Source organism: Phocoena sinus, chromosome X (genome assembly GCF_008692025.1).
Source record: "Phocoena sinus isolate mPhoSin1 chromosome X, mPhoSin1.pri, whole genome shotgun sequence".
Lineage (NCBI taxonomy): Eukaryota > Metazoa > Chordata > Mammalia > Artiodactyla > Phocoenidae > Phocoena > Phocoena sinus.
In genome coordinates, this window is record NC_045784.1 from 15,974,278 (window position 1) to 15,994,713 (window position 20,436).

Consider the following 20,436-nt stretch of genomic DNA (forward strand, 5'->3'; position numbering starts at 1 on the left):
CCCACTCAAGACTGAAAAAGTTATGTCTGGAACCTACCGTTTCTGCCCAAGTCCCAAAATACACATCTCACTGTTAAGCCATCCTGTAACAGAAAGATAAACTACAAATAATTAATTTACAGAACTGAAAAAACTGGAAAGCGATTAGAAAAAAAACGATATTTTAAAATTTCAGAATCTCATTCCTGATTTTAGGAGAGTTCTTATTTTACACTGGTCTCTAGAAGCAAGTGAGTCTCATATACGTCAGCACTTAAACTCAGCAATCGTGCACAGGAATCACCTTGAGGCCTTGCTAAAAGGCACATTCTGATTCAGTGGGTCTGGGGTGGGGCCTGAGAGTCTGCATTTCTAGCAAGTTCCCAGGTGACGCTGATGCTGCAGGTCTGCAAACCACACTTTGAGCAGCGAGGTCACAGATGAGGCTCAATGTGAACTGAACTAAGATGCTTTCTCTTTGGAGGTGAGACTCAGACCTGTAGCCGCAGATATAAAGCACTGAAAACTGGCAAGAAGAGCTTGCTTTTTACACTGCTCCTTCTTGGAAATTAGGAAGGCAGTTATTAGGCATGTTAAAACCCAACGGAGTGACTATGTGATTCTAGTCTTACACACTGCCCTAACTGGGTCTGAGGATCTGCTGAATCTACTTTTTTCAGGCAAAGTCTTACAGCCATAGTTTGCATGAGGTGTTTCTGGTCAATGAACAGACCAGACAGGCCCCGCCCACCTGGCTCCCGTGGATGTGCTTTAATGTAACCGTCACGTTTCTTGTCAAATTCTTGACTGTCAGGTTCGCCACGCTCGAGGAAATGACATAGCTGATCAGAGAGAGGTTCTCCAAGGCAGGGTCCTAGCACACCAAAGAATCAATAAGATGGCAAGGGAAAATGAAATGTTATCAGAGAATTTTAGAGCTAGACGGGACCCTAAGGACTATTTAGTCCACACTGTTTATTTTACTACCTAGGTCAGGAATTCAGGGGCAGGGAGTAAAGTGACTTTCCCAAGGACCATAATGAGAGGCAGAGCTTATTCCACTATACAATGCTCTAAATGCTGAGTTAAATTTCACAGATTGACACAACGAGACCCTCATGAATCTTAAAGGGAACATAACATTAAGCCATTTAAGCTGTGTGTTCCTGAGCAAGTTACTTAACCTCTCTGTGCCTCCATAGCCTCATCTGTAAAACTGGGCTAATAATTCAATAGTTCCTCCCTCACGATGCTGAGAGGATTAGAGTTAACATTTCTAAGTGCTTATGATACTGCACGGCAGGTGATAAATGCTATGTGAGTGTCAGTTATTGTTATTTATCCTCAGCAGCATCATTAGGTCCTGTTTAAAAATAAACTACAGCTTTTCAGCAATTCATGTGACTTATAGCAGGCTTAAGAATATGTGAGGATTAAAAGAAATAAAACTCCCTCAGTCCCCCCCAAAACCGAAACCAAAAGCAATTAGAGGCAACTTTACCTGAAACAGGGCAGGTGTTTCAAAAAAGTTGAACTGCACCCTGGAAGCCAGCTCCACATCATTAGCTGGTAAATTACTCATCAGCGAAGAAGGCAGAGTAATAACACCAATACTATTCTCAGGAGCCTGAGTTTCCAGAGAAACCTGAAAATCAAGTGAAAGGTCATAAAGACGTCTGGGGCTAGTATAATGAAGAGATGGAAAACACAACACCTAATTAAGATGGAGGATCCTGTAAGGGCATTTATTTGTGGTGTCTCTATGTACAATTGGTTCTTCTTTTTTCTCTGACTGCTATGAAATTAGGGGATGTGTAATAGGGAGATGAGGCCTCGGAGCAGGAAAGGAAACATTTTAAGGATAAAGGATATACAGAAACAGTCAGAAAGTACAGGATACTATATGTCAATTGTATCTCAATAAAGCTAGGGTGGGAGGGGAGAAAGTTCAGGATAACTGCAGAGCCCAAGGAGACCACAGCAGCAGACACACCAACTTGGTGACCTGTTAGGGCAAAGTCATCATAGAACCACATGCACTAAACTTGTAAAGGGAAGACTAGACAAATTAAGTTTAAAGGCGAGACTTGGTTTTACTTGCATGTTTCCAGTCCCCAATCCCTCTAAAAGAAAACACTAGAAGCAGGATTGATATACAGCACCACTATATATACAGCACCAGTACACCAGTGTAGTCGTAACACTTGTTAAAATATTGAAATGGGGACTTCCCTGGTGGCGCAGTGGTTAAGCATCCGCCTGCCAATGCAAGGGACATGGGTTCGAGCCCTGGTCCAGGAAGATCCCACATGTGACGGAGCAACTAAGCCCATGCGCCACAACTACTGAGCCTGCGCTCTAGAGCCCGCAAGCCACAACTACTGAGCCCACGTGCCACAACTACTGAAGCCCGTGCTCCGCAACAAAAGAAGTCACCGCAATGAGAAGCCCGCGCGCTGCAACGAAGGGTAGCCCCCACTTGCCGCAACTAGAGAAAGCCCGCGCGCAGCAACGAAGACCCAGTGCAGCCAAAAATAAATAAATAAATTTATATATTAAAAAAAATACTGAAATGGGTCGAAAAGTAGCTGGTACCAAACGTAAAATAGACAGCTAGTGGGGAAGCAGCCGCATAGCACAGGGAGATCAGTTCGGTGCTTTGTGACCATCTAGAGGGGTGGGATAGGGAGGGTGGGAGGGAGACGCAAGAGGGAGGGGATATGGGGATATATGTATACACACAGCTGATTCACTTCGTTATACAGCAGAAACTAACACACCACTGTAAAGCAATTATACTCCAATAAAGATGTTAAAAGAAAAAAAAAAGAAAAAGCGAAGTCGCCGGTGTCCCTGCTCTCTCCCAACTGCCTAGAACCCGCTGGACACCTCCCCGACTTGACTGCCCCCCCGCAAACTTCCACAAGCCAGCTGCTAAAGGGTTAACACTGGGCACAACGAGGACCTCTGAGATCCTGCTCCAGCCAAGACCAATGTCCTTTTTCTTGATTCTGTGGTGCCCCATTGTTCTAGATGTTAAATATTTTGCATATCACCCCTGAGTATAGCAGTAATTGCCTCAATCATGAAGTACACAAGGACTATAATCATATACAAAAAAAGGTCTTTTCCACAATAAATTAGGATGTACCTGAAGATTTGCAGGATCTTGGGCAGCAAAAGTAGTCGTGTCAAAATTACTGGCATTCACTCTGATCACAGTCAGAGCCAAAGAAGGGGAGGTCAGACTTATGGTCTTGGTTGAAAAATTCAGCTGTAAGCCAATGTCATCCACTACTTTTAGCAATCTGTAAAGAGAAGTAGCCGTTCAAATTCAGCACTCCCACTTTGTTTTCCCCAGTCTAAGCAGAATATTGAGTAGAAACTTAACAAGTCATCATGAACCTCGTAAGTGAGAGAAAAATACTTGGCTTTAATTAATCATATAGAAGCATCATTATCATTAGAGGGTCCCCTCTCATGACCACATCAGTTTGCTAAGTCATACCTTTGGGCCAAAGGGGCCAGCAAGGTGGGCGGGGAATGAAGGAGTCTGCTGACTTGGTTTATCATTTGTCCTGCGAGGTTAGGCTCCAAGCTGCCTAAGGAAAGAAGCTTCTCCATCCGGGACACTTGGTTCTCAAGCTCAGAAACACTGACGCTGCTGGTGTGAACAATTTCTATAACAGAGAGCCAAATCACTTTCTGAACACATAATGGAAAAATCACTAATGAAGGAACACACATAGACTCTGTGACCTAGCAAACCCACTCCTAGGTATTTGCCCCAAGGAGATGAAAACCTGTCATAAGAAGACATGTTCATAAATGTTGATAGTAGCCTCTTTCATAATAGTCCCAAACTAGAAACAACCCAAATGTCCATCAACTGGAGAATGAGGAAACAAACTGTGGTCCATCCATACAGTGGACTATTACTCAGTAATAAAAAGGAATGAACTGCTGATAAATGCAACAACATGGACAGGTCTCCAACAGTCCAATGTATTATGTTACATGAAAGAAGCCAGACTCAAAAGGCTACATACTGTATGATTCTCTTCATGTGACATTCCAGAAAAACTGAAAGCATAGGGAAACAAAACATATCAGTGGTGCCCAGAGGCTTGGGGTAGTGGGTAGGAGTTGACTACAAAGGGACACGAGGGAACTTTGGGGATAGTGGAAACGTTATATATCATGATGGTGGTTACGTGACTGTGGGCATTTATCCAACCTCGTAGAACTATAAAAATTTCATTCATCTATAGAACTGGATGAATTTTATTGTAGGTAAATTATACTTCAAGAAACCTAACTAAAAAAAAAAATGTAAAAGCACATTAGTGTATTTAGTGTATATCTGTATAAGCATAAATATACATGTATTTAATTTACAGCATGAATACAGAACTTTATGTGGGTAACTAAAAGCTCTTTTTGTGGAAAGGAGAATAGTATGAAATCAACAGCTGGACTACCAGCTGTAAGCCTGATTTTTAGTAGTGTTTTTAATTGGGATACAATGATATAAACCTGTCTAACAACAAAGAAGTCTCTCTTTTAATTTTATTGAAGTAGAGTTGATTTACAATGTTGTGTTAATTTCTGCTGTACAGTGAAGGGACTCACTTATACATATATATATTCTTTTTCATATTCTTTTCCATTATGGTTTATCACAGGATATTGAATATAGTTCCCTGTGCTATATAGTAGGCCCTTGTCGTTTATCCATTCTATATATACTAGTTTGCATCCGCTAATCCCAAACTCCCAATCCTTCCCTCCCCTACCCCTCTCCCCCTTGGCAACCACAAGTCTGTTCTCTATGTCTTGTGAGTCTGTTTCTGTTTTGTAGATAAGTTCATTTGTGTCATATTTTAGATTCCACATATAAATGATATCATATGGCATTTGTCTTTCTCTTTCTGACTTACTTCGCTTAGTATGATAATCTCTAGGTCCATCCACGTCGCTGCAAATGGCATTACTTCATTCTTTTGTTTTTTAATTTTTATTTATTTTTTGGCTGCGTTGGGTCTTTGTTGCTGTGTGTGGGCTCAGTAGTTGTGGCACGCGGGCCCTAGAGTGCGTGGGCTTCAGTAGTTGCGGCGTGTGGGCTCGAGGGCACGCGGGCTTCAGTAGTTGCGGCACACGGGCTCAGTAGTTGCAGCACGCAGGCTCTAGAGCGCTGGCTCAGTAGTTGTGGCGCATGGGCTTAGTTGCTTGGCGGCATGTGGGATCTTCCCAGTCCAGGGATTGAACCAGGAGGATTCTTAACCACTGCACCACCATGGAAGTCCTATTTCATTCTTTTTAATAGCTGAGTAATATTTCATTGTATATATATGTATAAAACACATATATATAAAAAACATATCTTTGGGCTTCCCTGGTGGTGCAGTGGTTGAGAGTCCACCTGCCAATGCAGGGGACACGGGTTCGTGCCCTGGTCTGGGAGGATCCCACATGCCACGGAGCGGCTGGGCCTGTGGGCCATGGCCGCTGAGCCTGCGCGTCCGGGGCCTGTGCTCCGCGGCGGGAGAGGCCACAACAGTGAGGGGCCCACATACCGCCAAAAATTATATATATATCTTCTCTATCCATTCATCTGTCGATGGACATTTAGGTTGTTAACATGTCTTGGCTACTGTAAACAGTGCTATGAACACAGGGGGTGCACATGTATCTTTTCAAATTTTGGTTTTGTCTTTGCATATGCCCAGGAGTGGGATTGCTGGATCATATGGCAACTCTATTTTTAGTTTTCTGAGGAACCTCCATACTGTTCTCAATAGTGGCTGCACCAATTACATCCCCACCAACAGTGTAGGAGGGTTCCCTTTTCTCCACGCCGTCTCCAGCATTTATTATTTGCAGACTTTTTAATGATGGCCATTCTGACCGGTGTGAGGGGATACCTCACTGTAGTTTTGATTTGCATTTCCCTAATAATTAGCGATGATGAGCACCTTTTCATGTGCCTATTGGCCACCTGTATGTCCTCTAACAAAGAAGTCTCTTAATTTCACCACCTAACATCCTATTTCTTATTTTGCATATTCCCTTCTAATCTTTATCCACCTGTTACAACTTACTATTACAAACATGGTGTGCAAACTATTTACTGTCGCGTTATTTTCACTTCACTCAAGACTTGAAAAATGCCCCAAGTTTCTGTCTAGCTGTTCTTATGCACAGCCGCGTAATAGACATTTTGTTGAGGTGGCGTATCATATTTCATCATTCCTTTCTTGTGGAATTCAAAAATATCTCCAGTCATTTGGCTCCAAATCTCCTGGGGATGCTTGCCCGGGGTAGAGGAGGCAGGACCACAACTCGAGCTCCAATCTCATGTCGCCAAGAAGTTGGCTTTGCCTCCCACCCTCCAAGTTCTAGAGGAAGGCCTGCTTCTTACTCACTGGCTTAAAACTCCAGAGAGTAACCAGAATTCTCTCTGCTTCCTTCCCTCTTCCCTTTATCTTTTTAACCCTAAGCCTACTTTGTGTCCGGGGAGCCCCGTGCAGTTTCCATGGCATTCTCATGTCCGCCACGGTTCCAAACCTATGAGGATAGTGAGACTATTTCCATCTTGAGGTAGAGCAGGCTAAGTTAGGGGGAGCTAAATGGCTTATTCTGGATCCCACCGCCTGTGAGGGCCTGGGCAGACCCACCCCTAGGTCTTCTGAATTCTCTTCTCCTCCTCACGGCTACTGTGGCTCAGCCCCAGCTCTGGCACTCTGTGACTGACTGGTTTTCAGGAACATCAATGCTTTCTTTTGTCTTCTGTCTAAATGGAGTTACCGTGTTTAATAGTTCAAAATCTTTCTCTTCAGAATGTTGAAAACAGTGACCCAACAACCTTTTGTAGGAGAAAGAAACCTATAAAATAACTCATCTTGACAAAATGAGATCTGTGTTTGCCTCAGAGCTATTTCTCCTGGCCAAACAATCAAACTCAGCCATATCTATGTTCTAAGAATGCCCAAAGGAAAGCTCTCCAAATCAAGTAGGCATCACAAAAGCAAAGGCTTAACGTGGTTTCATTACAGGTATTTTGATTTGGCAGGCTGGCAGCTGGGTTTCACGTGACCAGAATTACAACAAACGTGGGAGCAGCGTTGCTCCCTGTACTTACCCGTCTTGTCAGGAGGTGTGCTGGTCGTGTTGACATTCACAGGGGCAGACGTGGTGGGAGAGGGAGGTAAGGATTTCACAGGTGGCAGGGTGTGGGAAAGATGAGTTGGAGGCACAGGGGAAGAGATAGTTCCAGACTGGGGGAGCATATCAATGGCAGGGCTGGAAGCTACGGGAGCTGAAGGGTGGGGAGGAGAAAGGGGAATCACCCCTGTTGGAGAGTGAGGGCTCTGGATTACAGATGGATGAGCTAGAGGCTCAGTAAAAGAGAAGGCACTGGAGGTCTGGGACACAATGGTGGCCTGAGGAGCAACTGGGATGGAATTGCTGGAAGAAGAAAATGGTGTACCATGTGGATGACCAGCAAGACACACAACGGGATCCTGCACGTCACTAAAGGAAAGAGTCAGAGAGATGCACGTGAGACACGAATGAGCTACAGAGGCTAATCTCTTCTTCTGGCAACCATCTGACACCACCACTGTGACATGGCTCCACCAGGGACCTGCCACTGCACATCCTCTGTGGACCTGCTACTGGTCTCCTGCCCCTGCCCACTGCCACCACCTTCTCCCTGGGAGGGGAATTAGCCAGGAGGGATGCTCTTTCATGAATTCCCAGTTCTGCTTCACTTGTTCACTGCTGCTCCCTGACTCTATCAGTCAGTTGAGGAGATCGTGTAACATTTCCAGGTGCTTCTTGCGGAGGGGAGCTATTAAACGCCCTGCGACCCAACTGGTAGTTTCCATATACTAGGAATCTGTCTTTTTTGGTGCTTTTTTTGATTTTACAAAATTTACTCTCAAGAAAAATGGAATCACATGCCCAAACTGTTCCCAACATACTTAAAATTTTTCTAAAAACTGAATCAAATGCCAAAATACCATTTTCCTTTAATATTCAAATCCACACTGACAAAACTGGCTCATCATTTTTGGAACAACTGATTTGACTTAGAAGCTAAAGCACACCCATTTCAAAACTATGTCTGTCCATAATAGATCCACTAACTCTTGTGTCAACTCAGTATTAACAATGGCTTCAAAGTGGTATGGCGTAAACTGAAAAGCAGTTCTAAATTTACCAGAAACAACAAAATGTTCTTCAAATTTTTCTTACAGTTTTTGCAACCAAAGTACATGATTCTGTCAATTACAATTAGTCTTCTGCATATTGATTGATAGAAGAAAAAAATATGTAGAAATCACTATTATTAATTCGTAGAATGGAATTTTTAATTCCAGCAAATTCTTGTACTGGTCTTGGTGGGTCACAAATAAGCTTTTCCTTTCCAAGAAACTTCAAATTTAGGTCGTTCACATGCACGCTGGTGATACTGGCTAGGAAAGGTAAATCACACTGCCATTTATTTTTCTTCAGCGTATTGAATTTTGTTTCAAGAAAATCTTGAATTGGAGTCAACAATACATAAATTGCTGTGAAACTGATGAGCACAGGAATCTGTCTGGATCAATTTTATACTGCTGTAGCCTGCCATGGTCCTAACTAGCACGTAGTATGTGAACAAGAAATGCTTGCTGAATGAAAACATGGATCAAGCTGGGGCCAAAGTGGTGGTCCCCAGCTTGTACATCAGCTACACCCTCAATGTTTCTGTAGCCCAGTGGTTCTCAACCTTGGCTGTGCCTGAGAATTACGGAGAGGACTTCTTAAAAAAACAGAGAGATTTCTGTGGCCTTCTCCTAAGTATCTGATTCAGTTGGTCCTGGAGTGGGGGTGAGGTTCCCAGGCCCATATATTTTCATGACATGGAAGACTGAGAAGAACTCATCTACCTTCTGGCACAAAATCCACCAGTCTTCAGGGGAAAAGGCAACAAATTATCACCCAGGGAAGACTCTGGTGGATCCAGTCTTAGATGGTGACTTAGAACACCAGTGAGAATGTATTCTTGGAGCTTCTCTTGGGTTAGAGGAGGGAGGAGTATCAGGTTGAGAGACCTAAGGAAAGTCATACCCATAAAAAGAAGTGCTGGCTCAACCCAGTCTGGGCCAGGCACCCAGCTAGAAGCCTCTCCCCACGGCCTGATGTTCGGGAAGCAGTATGGACAAAGGGGTGCCAGGTAGAAAGACGATGAGTCGCGAAGCCTTGGCTGGGGCTCCAGCTCTCACTACTCCTCTGGGCAATCCACCCAACTTCTCTGAGCCTCCATTCCCTAAATTGTATAATGCGGCAACCCATCTGGCCAAGCTGTGGCAAAGGTGCTTTGAGAAGTGTAAATTAAATTTCCTTCATATCACCTGGGGGCTGCAGCAGCCGGACCCCTTAGCACGGGGCTCCCATTCGCTGGGCTCAACCATGAAGAGGTCGTCCTGTATTGCTCTCATCACTTCTGCTAATCAGAGCCCTTAACCCACCGGGTGAGGTACGTGGTGAGCAGCAGAGCAGTGGCGGGCAACGCCACCTACACGTTAGAAACCCTGGAGCACTTCAGCACCAGTGCCGGGGCTCCCAACCCGAACCAAATGAGCGAGAATCTCTGGGGTGGGTGCAGGCATCCATATTCATTTTAATGTGCTTCTTTGCTGAGGCATAGCCTAATACAGTAAACTGTACTAATCTTACATTTAGAGCTTGAAGAATTATAAAAATTGTAATTGTAATATGTATACACCTCTATCATCACCACCCGGATCAAAATATAGAGTATTTCCAGCGCCCAGAGGGAGACCTTGACACATCAGTTCTAAAACAGCCCCATGTGTTTCTAATTGGTTCTTAAGAACAAATGCATGGGAAAGACACTGGGCCATCATCTAATTCTAGCCTAATTTTTAAAAAATCCAGAAACCTAGGCTGCACCCCAGACCAATGACATCCCTAGCTCTGCGGGTGGGAGGCAGGCATCGGCGCATGTATGTATGTATGCATGCATGTATGTATGCATGTATGTATGTACATGCTGTGCCGCGTGGCTTGTGGGATCTTAGTTCCCTGACCAGGGATTGAACCCAGGCCCCAGCAATGAAAGTGCCAAGTCCTAACCACTGGACCACCAGGGAATTCCCAGCATTGGTATTTTAAAAACTCCCCAGGGCTTCCCTGGTGGCGCAGTGGTTGAGAGTCCGCCTGCCGATGCAGGGGACACGGGATCGTGCCCCGGTCCGGGAGGATCCCACGTGCCGCGGAGCAGCTGGGCCCGTGAGCCATGGCCGCTGAGCCTGCGCGTCCGGAGCCTGTGCTCCGCAACGGGAGAAGCCACAACAGTGAGAGGCCCACGTACCGCAAAAAAAAAATAAAAAAAAAATAAATTAAAAACTCCCCAGATGATTCCAACATACAGCCAGGGTTGAGAACCACTGTTCTACAGTCTAGAACTCCACTACTCAAAGCGGGGTCCCTGAACCAGCTTCACCTGGCTCCCCCAATGTTAATAACTAACACTTGGAGTTTAACCCAAATAGCTACCAAAATTTAGCATACGACAAAGGTGGCATCTCAGGTAACTGAGGAAAAGGTGGACTTTTTTTTTTTTTTTGCTGTACGCGGGCCTCTCACTGTCGCGGCCTCTCCCGCTGCAGAGCACTGGCTCCGGACGCGCAGGCTCAGCTGCTCCGCGGCATGTGGGATCCTCCCGGACCGGGGCACGAACCCGTGTCCCCTGCATCGGCAGGCAGACTCCCAACCACTGCGCCACCAGGGAAGCCCCAAAAGGTGGACTTTTTAATAAATGGTGCTGGGACCACTAGATAGACATTGGAAGAATATTAAATTAGACCCATACCTCCCGCTACATAAGAATAAATTCCAAGTGGATCTAATGTAAAAACAAACAAAAAAAGAAACCATACAAGTACTATAAAACACAAGGGTAAATTCCTCTATAGCCAGGCGTAGGGAAAGGCTTTCTAATAATGCCTCCAAATCCACAAGCAATAAAATAAAAGATTGGTAAATTTAACTACATAAAAAAATTTTTTAATTTGCAAGACAAAAACATCACAAACAAAGTCAAAAGATAACTGACAAATTGGAGAGAAAATATTTGCGACATATACCACAGACAAAGGGCTAATATCCACAATATAGAAATATCTAAATTACTCTTAAAAACTGATTAAATATCTAGCGGGAAAAAGATATGAACACACAATTCACAAAAATACAAAAAATGGCCCCACATATATGAAAAGAAAATGTTCAAACAGTTTTAATACAAGAAGTACAAATAACACTAAGACACCATTCCTCATCTACCACACTGGAAAAATTTTTCAGTATGAGGACACATTCAGTTGGTGAGGCTGTGGGAAGTCAGAATATTGTCAATGCTCCCCAGGTGATTCTAATGTGCAACCAAGATTGCAAACCATTGGTTTAAAGTGAAGGAAACTTCATACAAAAGAAAAGTGTGCTTTTTCCCTAAACTTGAAAGCCCTTCTTCACCGTCAAAATTTCAAATTCCTTAGCCAGCATGGCGATTAAGTATTATTATTATTAGGAAAAGGGTCAGCATATTTGCTACATACCACTGCAGTTTTTCTAACTCTTCCAGGGAGGAAGGGCAGGGGATCCTGACAGAACAGCAGCACTGTTCTGCAGGAAACAAAAAGAAAAGAAAGAAGAAAATGCATTGGTCAAGAATAAGGCAAGGTAGAAGCTCAGCTCCGTCAAGTATAACAGTTCTTACACTGATGGGATTTTGAAGAGCATTAGTCTAAAACAGGTGATAAAATAAATTGGATTCCATTATACTGACAATTATATATAAATAGTAGGTGCTCAAAAATATCTATTGAGTGAATAATTTGGGGTTATATGCACACAGTATCAATCGCTCTTCAGCAACTCCTAAGAGAAATTCAGGAGTAAATATATCCCAGCAGCAATCGATCGAGCACTCCAAATAGAATTCCCCCTCTCAGTAGGGTTTGTTTTATCATGATTTCCGATACAGCATACTGAAACTTTACCGAGAAAGCAGGAAAAATCACCTTTTAGAGCTCCTTAAAAATTGCCCAAGGACAAAAGAGTCAAAACAGAAAGCTGTGACATATGTAAATTTATTCATTGTATTTTCAATTTTGAAAAGAACACATCAAAGTCATGTGAAAATGAACACAGCAATAAAGATGGAGACAACTTACCCATCGGTCGAATCTTTACTGTTTGCAAAGCAGCCATCACAGCACATATGTTCATTGTCTTATGCAGTTTTATTGTGAATGTACAATTTAATGTGCTATAAAGAGAAATACATATAACCAGAGTGTTACGAAACTGGAAACCTACCTACATATTTGTAATTGCTTTTTCAAGCTTAGACTGAGGAAAGGGGGCACTGACACTGTCAACTTGCAATGTCACCCCAATAAGCTTGTAAACACCCACCTATCAAGGGCTGAACTTTACCCCAAAGACTTTCTAGGATGAAGAATTTATAGAGGTTTACATTCACAGGGACTGCAAACCAGAGACCCTCTGACCACACACAGCTGCTGAGTCGTTTTGCCTGCCCGCATCATGAACGTACAGGGGTGAAACCTGGTTGCAAAGACAAGCGTCCTGACATCTACAGTCTTACCACCCACCCACACCACCCGGTGTCTGGAGGCATTTGCGTTTCCATCAGGAGAGCCCTTTCACATACCAGCCTAGATGAATAGCAAGGTCTCTTAAATCCAAAATCTTTCTGGCAGTTCAATTCAGGTCATCAGATAACCAGGAATTTAAGACATTTTGTTTCTTTTTTACTTTCGTCTTGGTTTAATGTTGCAAATAATGAAAAGTGAAATAACTAAATACATACAGTGAATAGGAATCCGATCTACAATTTCACGGAAGACTTGCCTTTATTTGTACCAATGAACCGCCTGATGAGTAGAAACTGTTATTTTCTAGGACTTTTACTCTCACAGAATGCTCAAGATTCGCGTAGTGAGATTATCGACCTAAAAGCCATTGGCTTATGCAGCCAGGACAGCCAATGGACATAATTTCAAATGATAATCTGTGTAACCTCAAATAGCTGTCAGACAATCTCTGATTCATCCTTGCACACACTTTTTTTTTTTTTTAAATAAATTTCTTTCTTTCTTTCTTTCTTTTTGGCTGCACTGGGTCTTTGTTGCTGCACGCGGGCTTTCTCTAGCTGCGGAGAGCGGGGGCTACTCTTCGTTGCGGTGTGCCGGGTTCTCACTGTGATGGCTTCTCTTTTTGCAGAGCACGGGCTCTAGGCGTGTGGGCTTCAGTAGTTGTGGCTCACAGGCTCCAGAGCACAGGCTCAGTAGTTGTGGCTCACGGGCTCTAGAGTGCAGGCTCAGTAGTTGTGGCTCACGGGCTTAGTTGCTCCGCGGCATGTGGGATCTTCCCAGACCAGGGCTCGAACCCGTGTGCCCTGCACTGCAAGGTGGATCCTTAACCACTGCGCCACCAGGGGAGTCCCGACCCTTACACACACTATTTATTTTCTTCTTTTCTCTTTCTTTCCTATCTTTTCCTTCCCCCTCTCTCCTTTTCTCTCCTAGCTCCATATTATGTTCCTTCTTCTCTGTATGGCCTTCACCCTGACTGGACCACTGGGAGCCATTTGTTGTTCCTATTGGTGGCCTTATGGGGCTAAGGGAACTGATGACCCTTAGCTTCATAGAACCAGAGGCAAATGGCCCAACATCACCCACCCCTCTGTGCTTCATAAAGAAATGAGAATATGGATATGACAGTGATATGTGTTTGGAAGAATAAAAAATTATATATCCAAAATGTCACTAGTGTGTATTTATTTTAGAGGAATGCTTTTGAATTTGCACCCTAAGACTCCTTGTACTTTATTTCTCATGACTAGCGAAATAAGGTTATTTATATAAAAGTATTAAAAATGACTGACCTTTGGGCCTCTGCTGTAGCACACACTATAAAATAAGTCTGAAACAAAAGAAAAAAATATCCATGTTAGTTTGACAGTTGAAAATTTCAGGCAAGATGACCCAGGACTAATCACAGCATCACAGAATCTTAAAACCACAAGAACCCCTAGGAATCATCCAATTCACATTCCTACCAGATTAATGACATATGATCAAAGCTATTCAGGCCAATACAGGCTCTACTTGGATACCTCTAGTGTCAGGAAACTCATTACCACACAAGGGAGCTCATTCTCCTGGAGCCCTGGTTTTAAGAAACTTGGTTTTACTTACAGGAAAATCTACCCCCTTGTAATGTCCATCCATTGAGCCTAGTTCTGATTTTTGGAGTAATGGAACTAGCCCATTCATTCTTATACATGACAGATTTGGGGTAATTTGAATACGTATCTCCTCAGGAGTACAGAACTCCATGCTCTCCCCCAAATAATAACAATAATTATAAACAAATACAGGATGTACTATGATTACCTCACTTAAAGTTTGCAGGGTTTTGTTGAGTTCTGATCGTCTGTTAATAAAATGAGAAATTGATATGAAGGAGACCATTGGTGATGTTAAGTTCAAAACAAGTTAGATTTTTAGCAATTAAATTAAGCATATGGTATTTATTGCTTGCAGTGCTCACTCTGAAGAAATACTGGGTATAACAAGAGATTCCTAGGTGGGAAAAATTCATTATTTACATGACAAGGGAAACTAACCAGACAGAAGCTGTATCAGTTCTAGCCAACGGCAAGATATAAATTATGGTTGAACAATCTTATTTCATTAGGCTACTGCAACCCCCAGGCAGCTGCTTCTGGCAAAGGGCCAGAGGAAGAGCTGGCCGGAAGCAAAATTTCTGAGAGGGGCCAGCCACTCACCCTGGGGTCTGTCTCTGATTTCTTACTCATTCTCTCTCCAACTGACCCCACCTGCCCTCTAGCACTCCCCAGCCCTGCCTTCCCCTCCTCACAACTCCTCTTTAGGAATTTCCCTCATTCCTCTCCTCCAGTCCCACTCCAACAACAGTTTTATTTCTTCAATGTGGCAGAGCTTCACATGAACTTGGGATGAAAGAAATCTAGTTAAAGAACTCACGTGAAGGCAGCGATTCTCAACTGGGGTGACTCTGCCCCCCCACCCAGGGACATCTGGCAATATCTGGAGACATTTTTGATTGTCACAATTGGCGGCAGGGTGCTCCCTGCATCTAGTGGGTAGAGGCCAGGGATCTGTTACACATCCTACAATGCTCAGCACAGCCCCACATAACAAAGAATGATCAGGCCCCAAATGTCAACAGTGCTGAGGCTGAGAAATCCTGCTCTAAGGACTGGGCAATAGTTCTGGGCTCCAGGGAAGGTCTGGAGAGAAGAGAAGTATCGTGGCAACAGCAGTCAGCTAGCTTTTCAAGCTGGCAGGAGCTGCTCCTGCAGAACTGTGCTCAGAGGCCACCTTCTTTCTGGAGTTTCCCTGGCGACTCCAGTCATGTCCAACTACTCTGCCTACTCTATATTCAGACACTCAGAACATCCTTTGGTAGCCTGTACGTGTCACCTTCATTGCAGGGATTATACTGTATTGTTATCATTTGTTTGCTTCCTGCTACTTTCCCATCAGACTCTAGATTCCTGCTTCTCAAAACTGGCCTCGCGCTGGAACCACCTAGGGAGTTTTCAAAAACACCAACGCCTGCAACTCAGGCCCCAAATACCGATTTAATTGTTATGGAGCGTGCCTGGATAGCAGGCGTTTTAAAAGCTCCCCAGGTGATTTTAATATACAGTCAGGGTTGAGAACCACTGCTCTAGACCCAGTTTTCCATCTCAGAGAGTTGGGTTTATCCCCATTTGTATCCCCAGTGCCTAGCACACAGTAGGTGTTCAACAAGTGCTTGGTGGCTTTAAATGAACTCATCTATATTTCAAGTCTAGCAATTAAAATGAATTACTTACAAGTATGCTAGGTTGTGTTCTATTTACGAACTTGTGAGTTTAAAAACATGTTTCCTATCACATGTGTTTTCTTTTTATTGATACCTTGGAAAAGTTTTTCTCTTCAGTGTCATCACAGATACTCCTCAGAGCTTCTGGATTTGGTTCAATAGTTTACGAAAATCTCTTTTGAAAGATAATAGCAAGGTTGAGAGTGGATGAATTTCACCTGTGACAGTCAAGGTGCGACTGTCTGCTGGCCGACATTTTGACCTATTGTCTAACTAGGAGCATTTATTTGTAATGCATTTCTTACTATCTGTGCTTACCCTTGTAAACTGAGGTCTACTTAACAAAGACCTCTCTCTGACTTTTGAATGATCAATGCCTCATGAAAGCATGAGTAAATGGTATACATGGAGTCCTACCTTGAACTCTTATTTCAACCTGGCTGGCTACCAAATCATATTAAAACCCAAATACCATTTCAAATGGAGCTCTTGAAACCGTGGGTGATTATTAGTCAAATCCATTTCGCCTATAACCTGCCTTCACTAATCAAAGTCCTTTTAAGACCTGCATGTCCTCCAAGCAGCATGTAGCCTAAACAATAAGATGTTTTCCCGAGTTGTTTTCCAGGAACTTGGAGTCAGCTGTATCTAGTTCTAGCTAAACTGGTTAAGATGGGATAGGACCCCTGACCCTCCAACTGGGCATGCGCGAGTGTCCGATGTCCTTGGCATCAGAGGGCTGAAAACTCCACCCTCAGATGGTGCTAAGCGCCTCCATTTTGGAACATGCAGAGGTCTGTAGCTTAGTAACACCTGCACAGAACAAAGATTACCCACCTTTTTCCAATCACCTTTCCCCATGGTCCCCACGCTCCCCAGCCTCAGACTGCCCTGCCACTTTATTCTTTACCTCATAAATACCCCAAGTCCCTGGCCTTTGGGGAGGCAGATCTGAGACTTGTTCTCCTCATGTGGCTGCCTTGGGAATAAACCCTTCTCTTTGCTGCAAACCTTGGCTTCTCAGTGTTTTGGCTTGCTGTGCATTGGGCAAAACGAATCTGGTTTGGTGACACTCTTACATAATTCGATAGCATCAAAGAGAACAGCCTCACAGGGATATTAGTTGAAGACAGGCGACTACGGTTAGTTTGCAAAGATCTCAAGAACCAATTCCTCATGACCTCTGGGGTCTGTCTCTTTCCTATTCTCAGTTTCCAAAAGTATAGATAGCGCAGCAAGTGTCTTTCCATAGTTGATGTCTTTTAAGTTTTAAATCAAACAGCAGATTGATTACTCACTTCAATTCCCTTAGAGACAGGATTCCAGTTGAGGTGCCATTAGCCATAACTTGATCCTGCTAGAAGCACAAAATCATTAAGAATACAACAAATATTGTTTTGTTTTATAACACTTTCTAAGAAGGAGCTGTTCTTCAGTTTTGTTGGGCGCCCAAAGAACTACACCCCAAAGACTGTGATTCCTAACGGCATGGAATATTGTCTAGCAAACGACCAAATATATATCGGCTGAGTCAGTTTTTGTTTTTATGTTTTCTTTAAAAAAAGATTCTGAATCAGCAAGTCTGATGTGCTAATTTCTATCTTTTGTTGTTCCAAGGGTTCCCCCAAAAGAACACTATTAAAGTTCTCTATGTGAATGTAAACAGGGACACTTGGTAGCAACCATCACTGCATTTCTAGCACCTAGCTCATTGCCTGGCACATAGTAGGCGCTCAGGAAATATTTACTGAACTAACAAACCATATTTAGCTGGGATCTTCTGAACCAATCTAGGTTATGGGAAGGCTGATACTACTGTGTCTGAATCCCCCATGGGGTGAACAGGATCAGATTGAGAAGACAATCTTTAGGTTCAATATATTACATTTCTTACTGCTAGGAGTTTCTAATATAATTTTAAATTTTGACTGGCAATAGAACTGTATCATATAAACACTCTATTCAGCATCAAGCCTAGTGAAAAGTAAAATATAATTTTTAACAAAATACCATGAAGTCAAGCCCTCTCAACAAAGCTAATGTTTCAACAGCACGTACTTTATTTCAATTTGGTGATAAAAGTAAATATGCTCAATATCAGAAATAATTTGAACCTTAAATCTTTAAATACATGAAAATTCACTTGTTAAATTGCAATCAAAAAATCTTTCAAACCTACCTGGGTAACATTGCTTTCTTCATCATATTGAAACATGATCTCACCTCTAAAAAAGGCTAAAAATAAATTTTCAAAAAGCAATTTGAAACTTGCATCCTTAGAGTTTGAGGATTAATACAATACAGAAAAATATTATCAGATTACTTTATAAACAATTTCATCAAGTTCTCTGTTATTCACATTTACTTTCTTTTCTATCACAAAGTTACCCAACGATTATCAATCAGTATAATTTTCAGAAAATATCAACTGTACATTTTATGTGGGAATGCAGAAAAACAAAAAACTTGTCCCCTTGTCAAGAAATTTTATCCCTATCTATGTGCTTCGCATCAGGACTTTGTTTCCCTTAACGATGTTAACTGGGGAACTGTGGCTCTAACACTGCAAATCTTTTTAAGCTGTTATAGTTGCAGTTATGGGAGACATGGGAGGGAGGGAAAAAGGATTTCTCAGCAGTTACACAGCCTTATGAAAGTCTATTTATTCCTTGCCATTTTGGGTTTTTCTTTTTTGTTTTAAAATACAGCTACCAGATGAAAATAAAAATATATATATAATAATAAAATAAAATAAAATACAGCTACCAAATGCACTATCTTTCCTAGGAGCAAAGTTGAGATTTGCTTTGAAACCTGAACAGAATGCAGAGCAAATCCTTTCTTCAGCTGAAAAACTCACTGTGGCTTTCGTCCCAGAAATGCCAGAAAACCCTGTTCTGAAAATGCTCTCCTTGGGAAACACAACTCAATTTCAGTCAATGCCATTTCCTGCAGGGTATACTCGGAAGGGCTTTGGCTCTATCTGGAGACAAAACAGAGACTCCTTAACAGAAGTACACTGTGTGCACTTCATAATCTACAGAGACAAAAAACTGGCCTCCTGATCAGAAGGGCAAGGATATCATATAAACTAGAGCAGGATGCAGCCAACTCTTTTGGTAAGAGATCAGAAGGTAAACATTTGAGGTTTTGTGGGCTATAGGTTCTCTGTCGAAACTACTCAACTTTGCGGTTGTAGCGTAAGAGCAGCCATAGACAGTATATAAATGAATGGCATGGCTGTGTTCACATGAAACTTTATTTACGAAAACATGTGGCAGGCTATTATTTGGACTATGTGCAGTAGTTTGCCAACTCCCGAGCTAGACGGTGGAAGGCCACCCCGTCTCATCTTTTATTGCACTACAAAGTACAACTGATTCCCACAGCCAAGGACCCAGTGGTCCACTTCCCTTTAAAATGGCTGACAACGCCACTAGGCCAGTGATTAACATGATTTATCTATTCCAGCAACCTTTCTCCTGAGAACTTCAAACTCTGCATATTGATACTGAAATTTCAATTAATGCACTACATAATTATTAAAAGTAAAGATAATTGATGGGGCTTCCCTAGTGGCGCAGTGGTTAAGAATCCACCTGCCGATGCAGGGGACACGGGTTCGAGCCCTGGTCTGGGAATATCCCACATGCCGCGGAGCAACTAAGCCTGTGCGCCACAACTACTGAGCCTGCGCTCTAGAGCCCACGAGCCACAACTACTGAGCCCACGTGCCTCGAGCCCGTGCTCCTCAACAAGAGAAGCCACCGCAATGAGAAGCCCGCGCACCGCAATGAGAAGCCCGCGCACCGCAACGAAGAGCAGTCCCCACTCGCCGCAACTAGAGAAAGCCCGCGCACAGCAACAAAGAACCAACGCGGCCAAAAATAAATTTAAAAAGAAAAGATAATTGATACATGCATAGAATTACTCGTACATTTTTGCAAAAATCTTAGCTTTTAAAAACTTATTTAGTGCCTATGTGTGTGTGCTGACACCCACAATTTTTCTCCCTCACCTCTCCATTCTCCAAGTTCATTCCTCAGTCTTATTCAGCACATGCTGAGTTTCAAGAATATGCTGGGCGCACAGGGGTAGCAGAGCAACCAGGAAGCAACCACCTTCTGACTCTCAGTCTAACTCTACCTGGTCAGCTCTCAGTTTTTTCACCAGCCTCCATTTCCCTTAATGAATCCAGATTGGAATCTGCAAGAAGTGAAGGATTCTAGTTTCTGGGAGGATATCGTGGAATTTCTGGTGACAAAACAGTAGGTCCCCTGAAGAGGCTGTTTTCACCAGACACTAAAACAAATGGTCAATTCAGTAGCTTAACTGGGGAAAACATTACTCTAACCAGCTTCCTGGCATCTGTTACTCAAGATGACCAGGGTTTTTTTTGACTTAATGTTCAATTTTCAGTTATCAAACATCATGTAGACATAACACTAAGCTAGACATTAGTCACCAGTCCAAAACATAGATGAAGCATGAAAATAACGA

The 20,436-nt window shown here is 43.0% G+C and overlaps 1 protein-coding gene across 2 annotated transcripts in view; it reads right to left on the reverse strand.

The window, feature by feature from the left end:
• The window catches only part of ADGRG2 (adhesion G protein-coupled receptor G2), a 113,668-nt gene that overhangs the window by 16,967 nt on the left and 76,265 nt on the right, over positions 1 to 20,436 (reverse strand). The window contains exons 9-20 of one of the 2 annotated variants that reach the window (XM_032620767.1): positions 18,116 to 18,171; positions 17,235 to 17,290; positions 14,478 to 14,517; positions 13,967 to 14,004; positions 12,228 to 12,322; positions 11,610 to 11,676; positions 7,121 to 7,512; positions 3,488 to 3,659; positions 3,131 to 3,287; positions 1,481 to 1,624; positions 731 to 853; positions 38 to 83 (exon numbers count right to left, since the gene is read on the reverse strand). In XM_032620767.1, the coding sequence (XP_032476658.1) occupies positions 38 to 83; positions 731 to 853; positions 1,481 to 1,624; positions 3,131 to 3,287; positions 3,488 to 3,659; positions 7,121 to 7,512; positions 11,610 to 11,676; positions 12,228 to 12,322; positions 13,967 to 14,004; positions 14,478 to 14,517; positions 17,235 to 17,290; positions 18,116 to 18,171 (1,386 nt within the window). Of the gene's footprint in view, positions 1 to 37; positions 84 to 730; positions 854 to 1,480; positions 1,625 to 3,130; positions 3,288 to 3,487; positions 3,660 to 7,120; positions 7,513 to 11,609; positions 11,677 to 12,227; positions 12,323 to 13,966; positions 14,005 to 14,477; positions 14,518 to 17,234; positions 17,294 to 18,115; positions 18,172 to 20,436 lie in introns of both variants that reach the window. The other variant, XM_032620766.1, reaches the window with a different exon arrangement.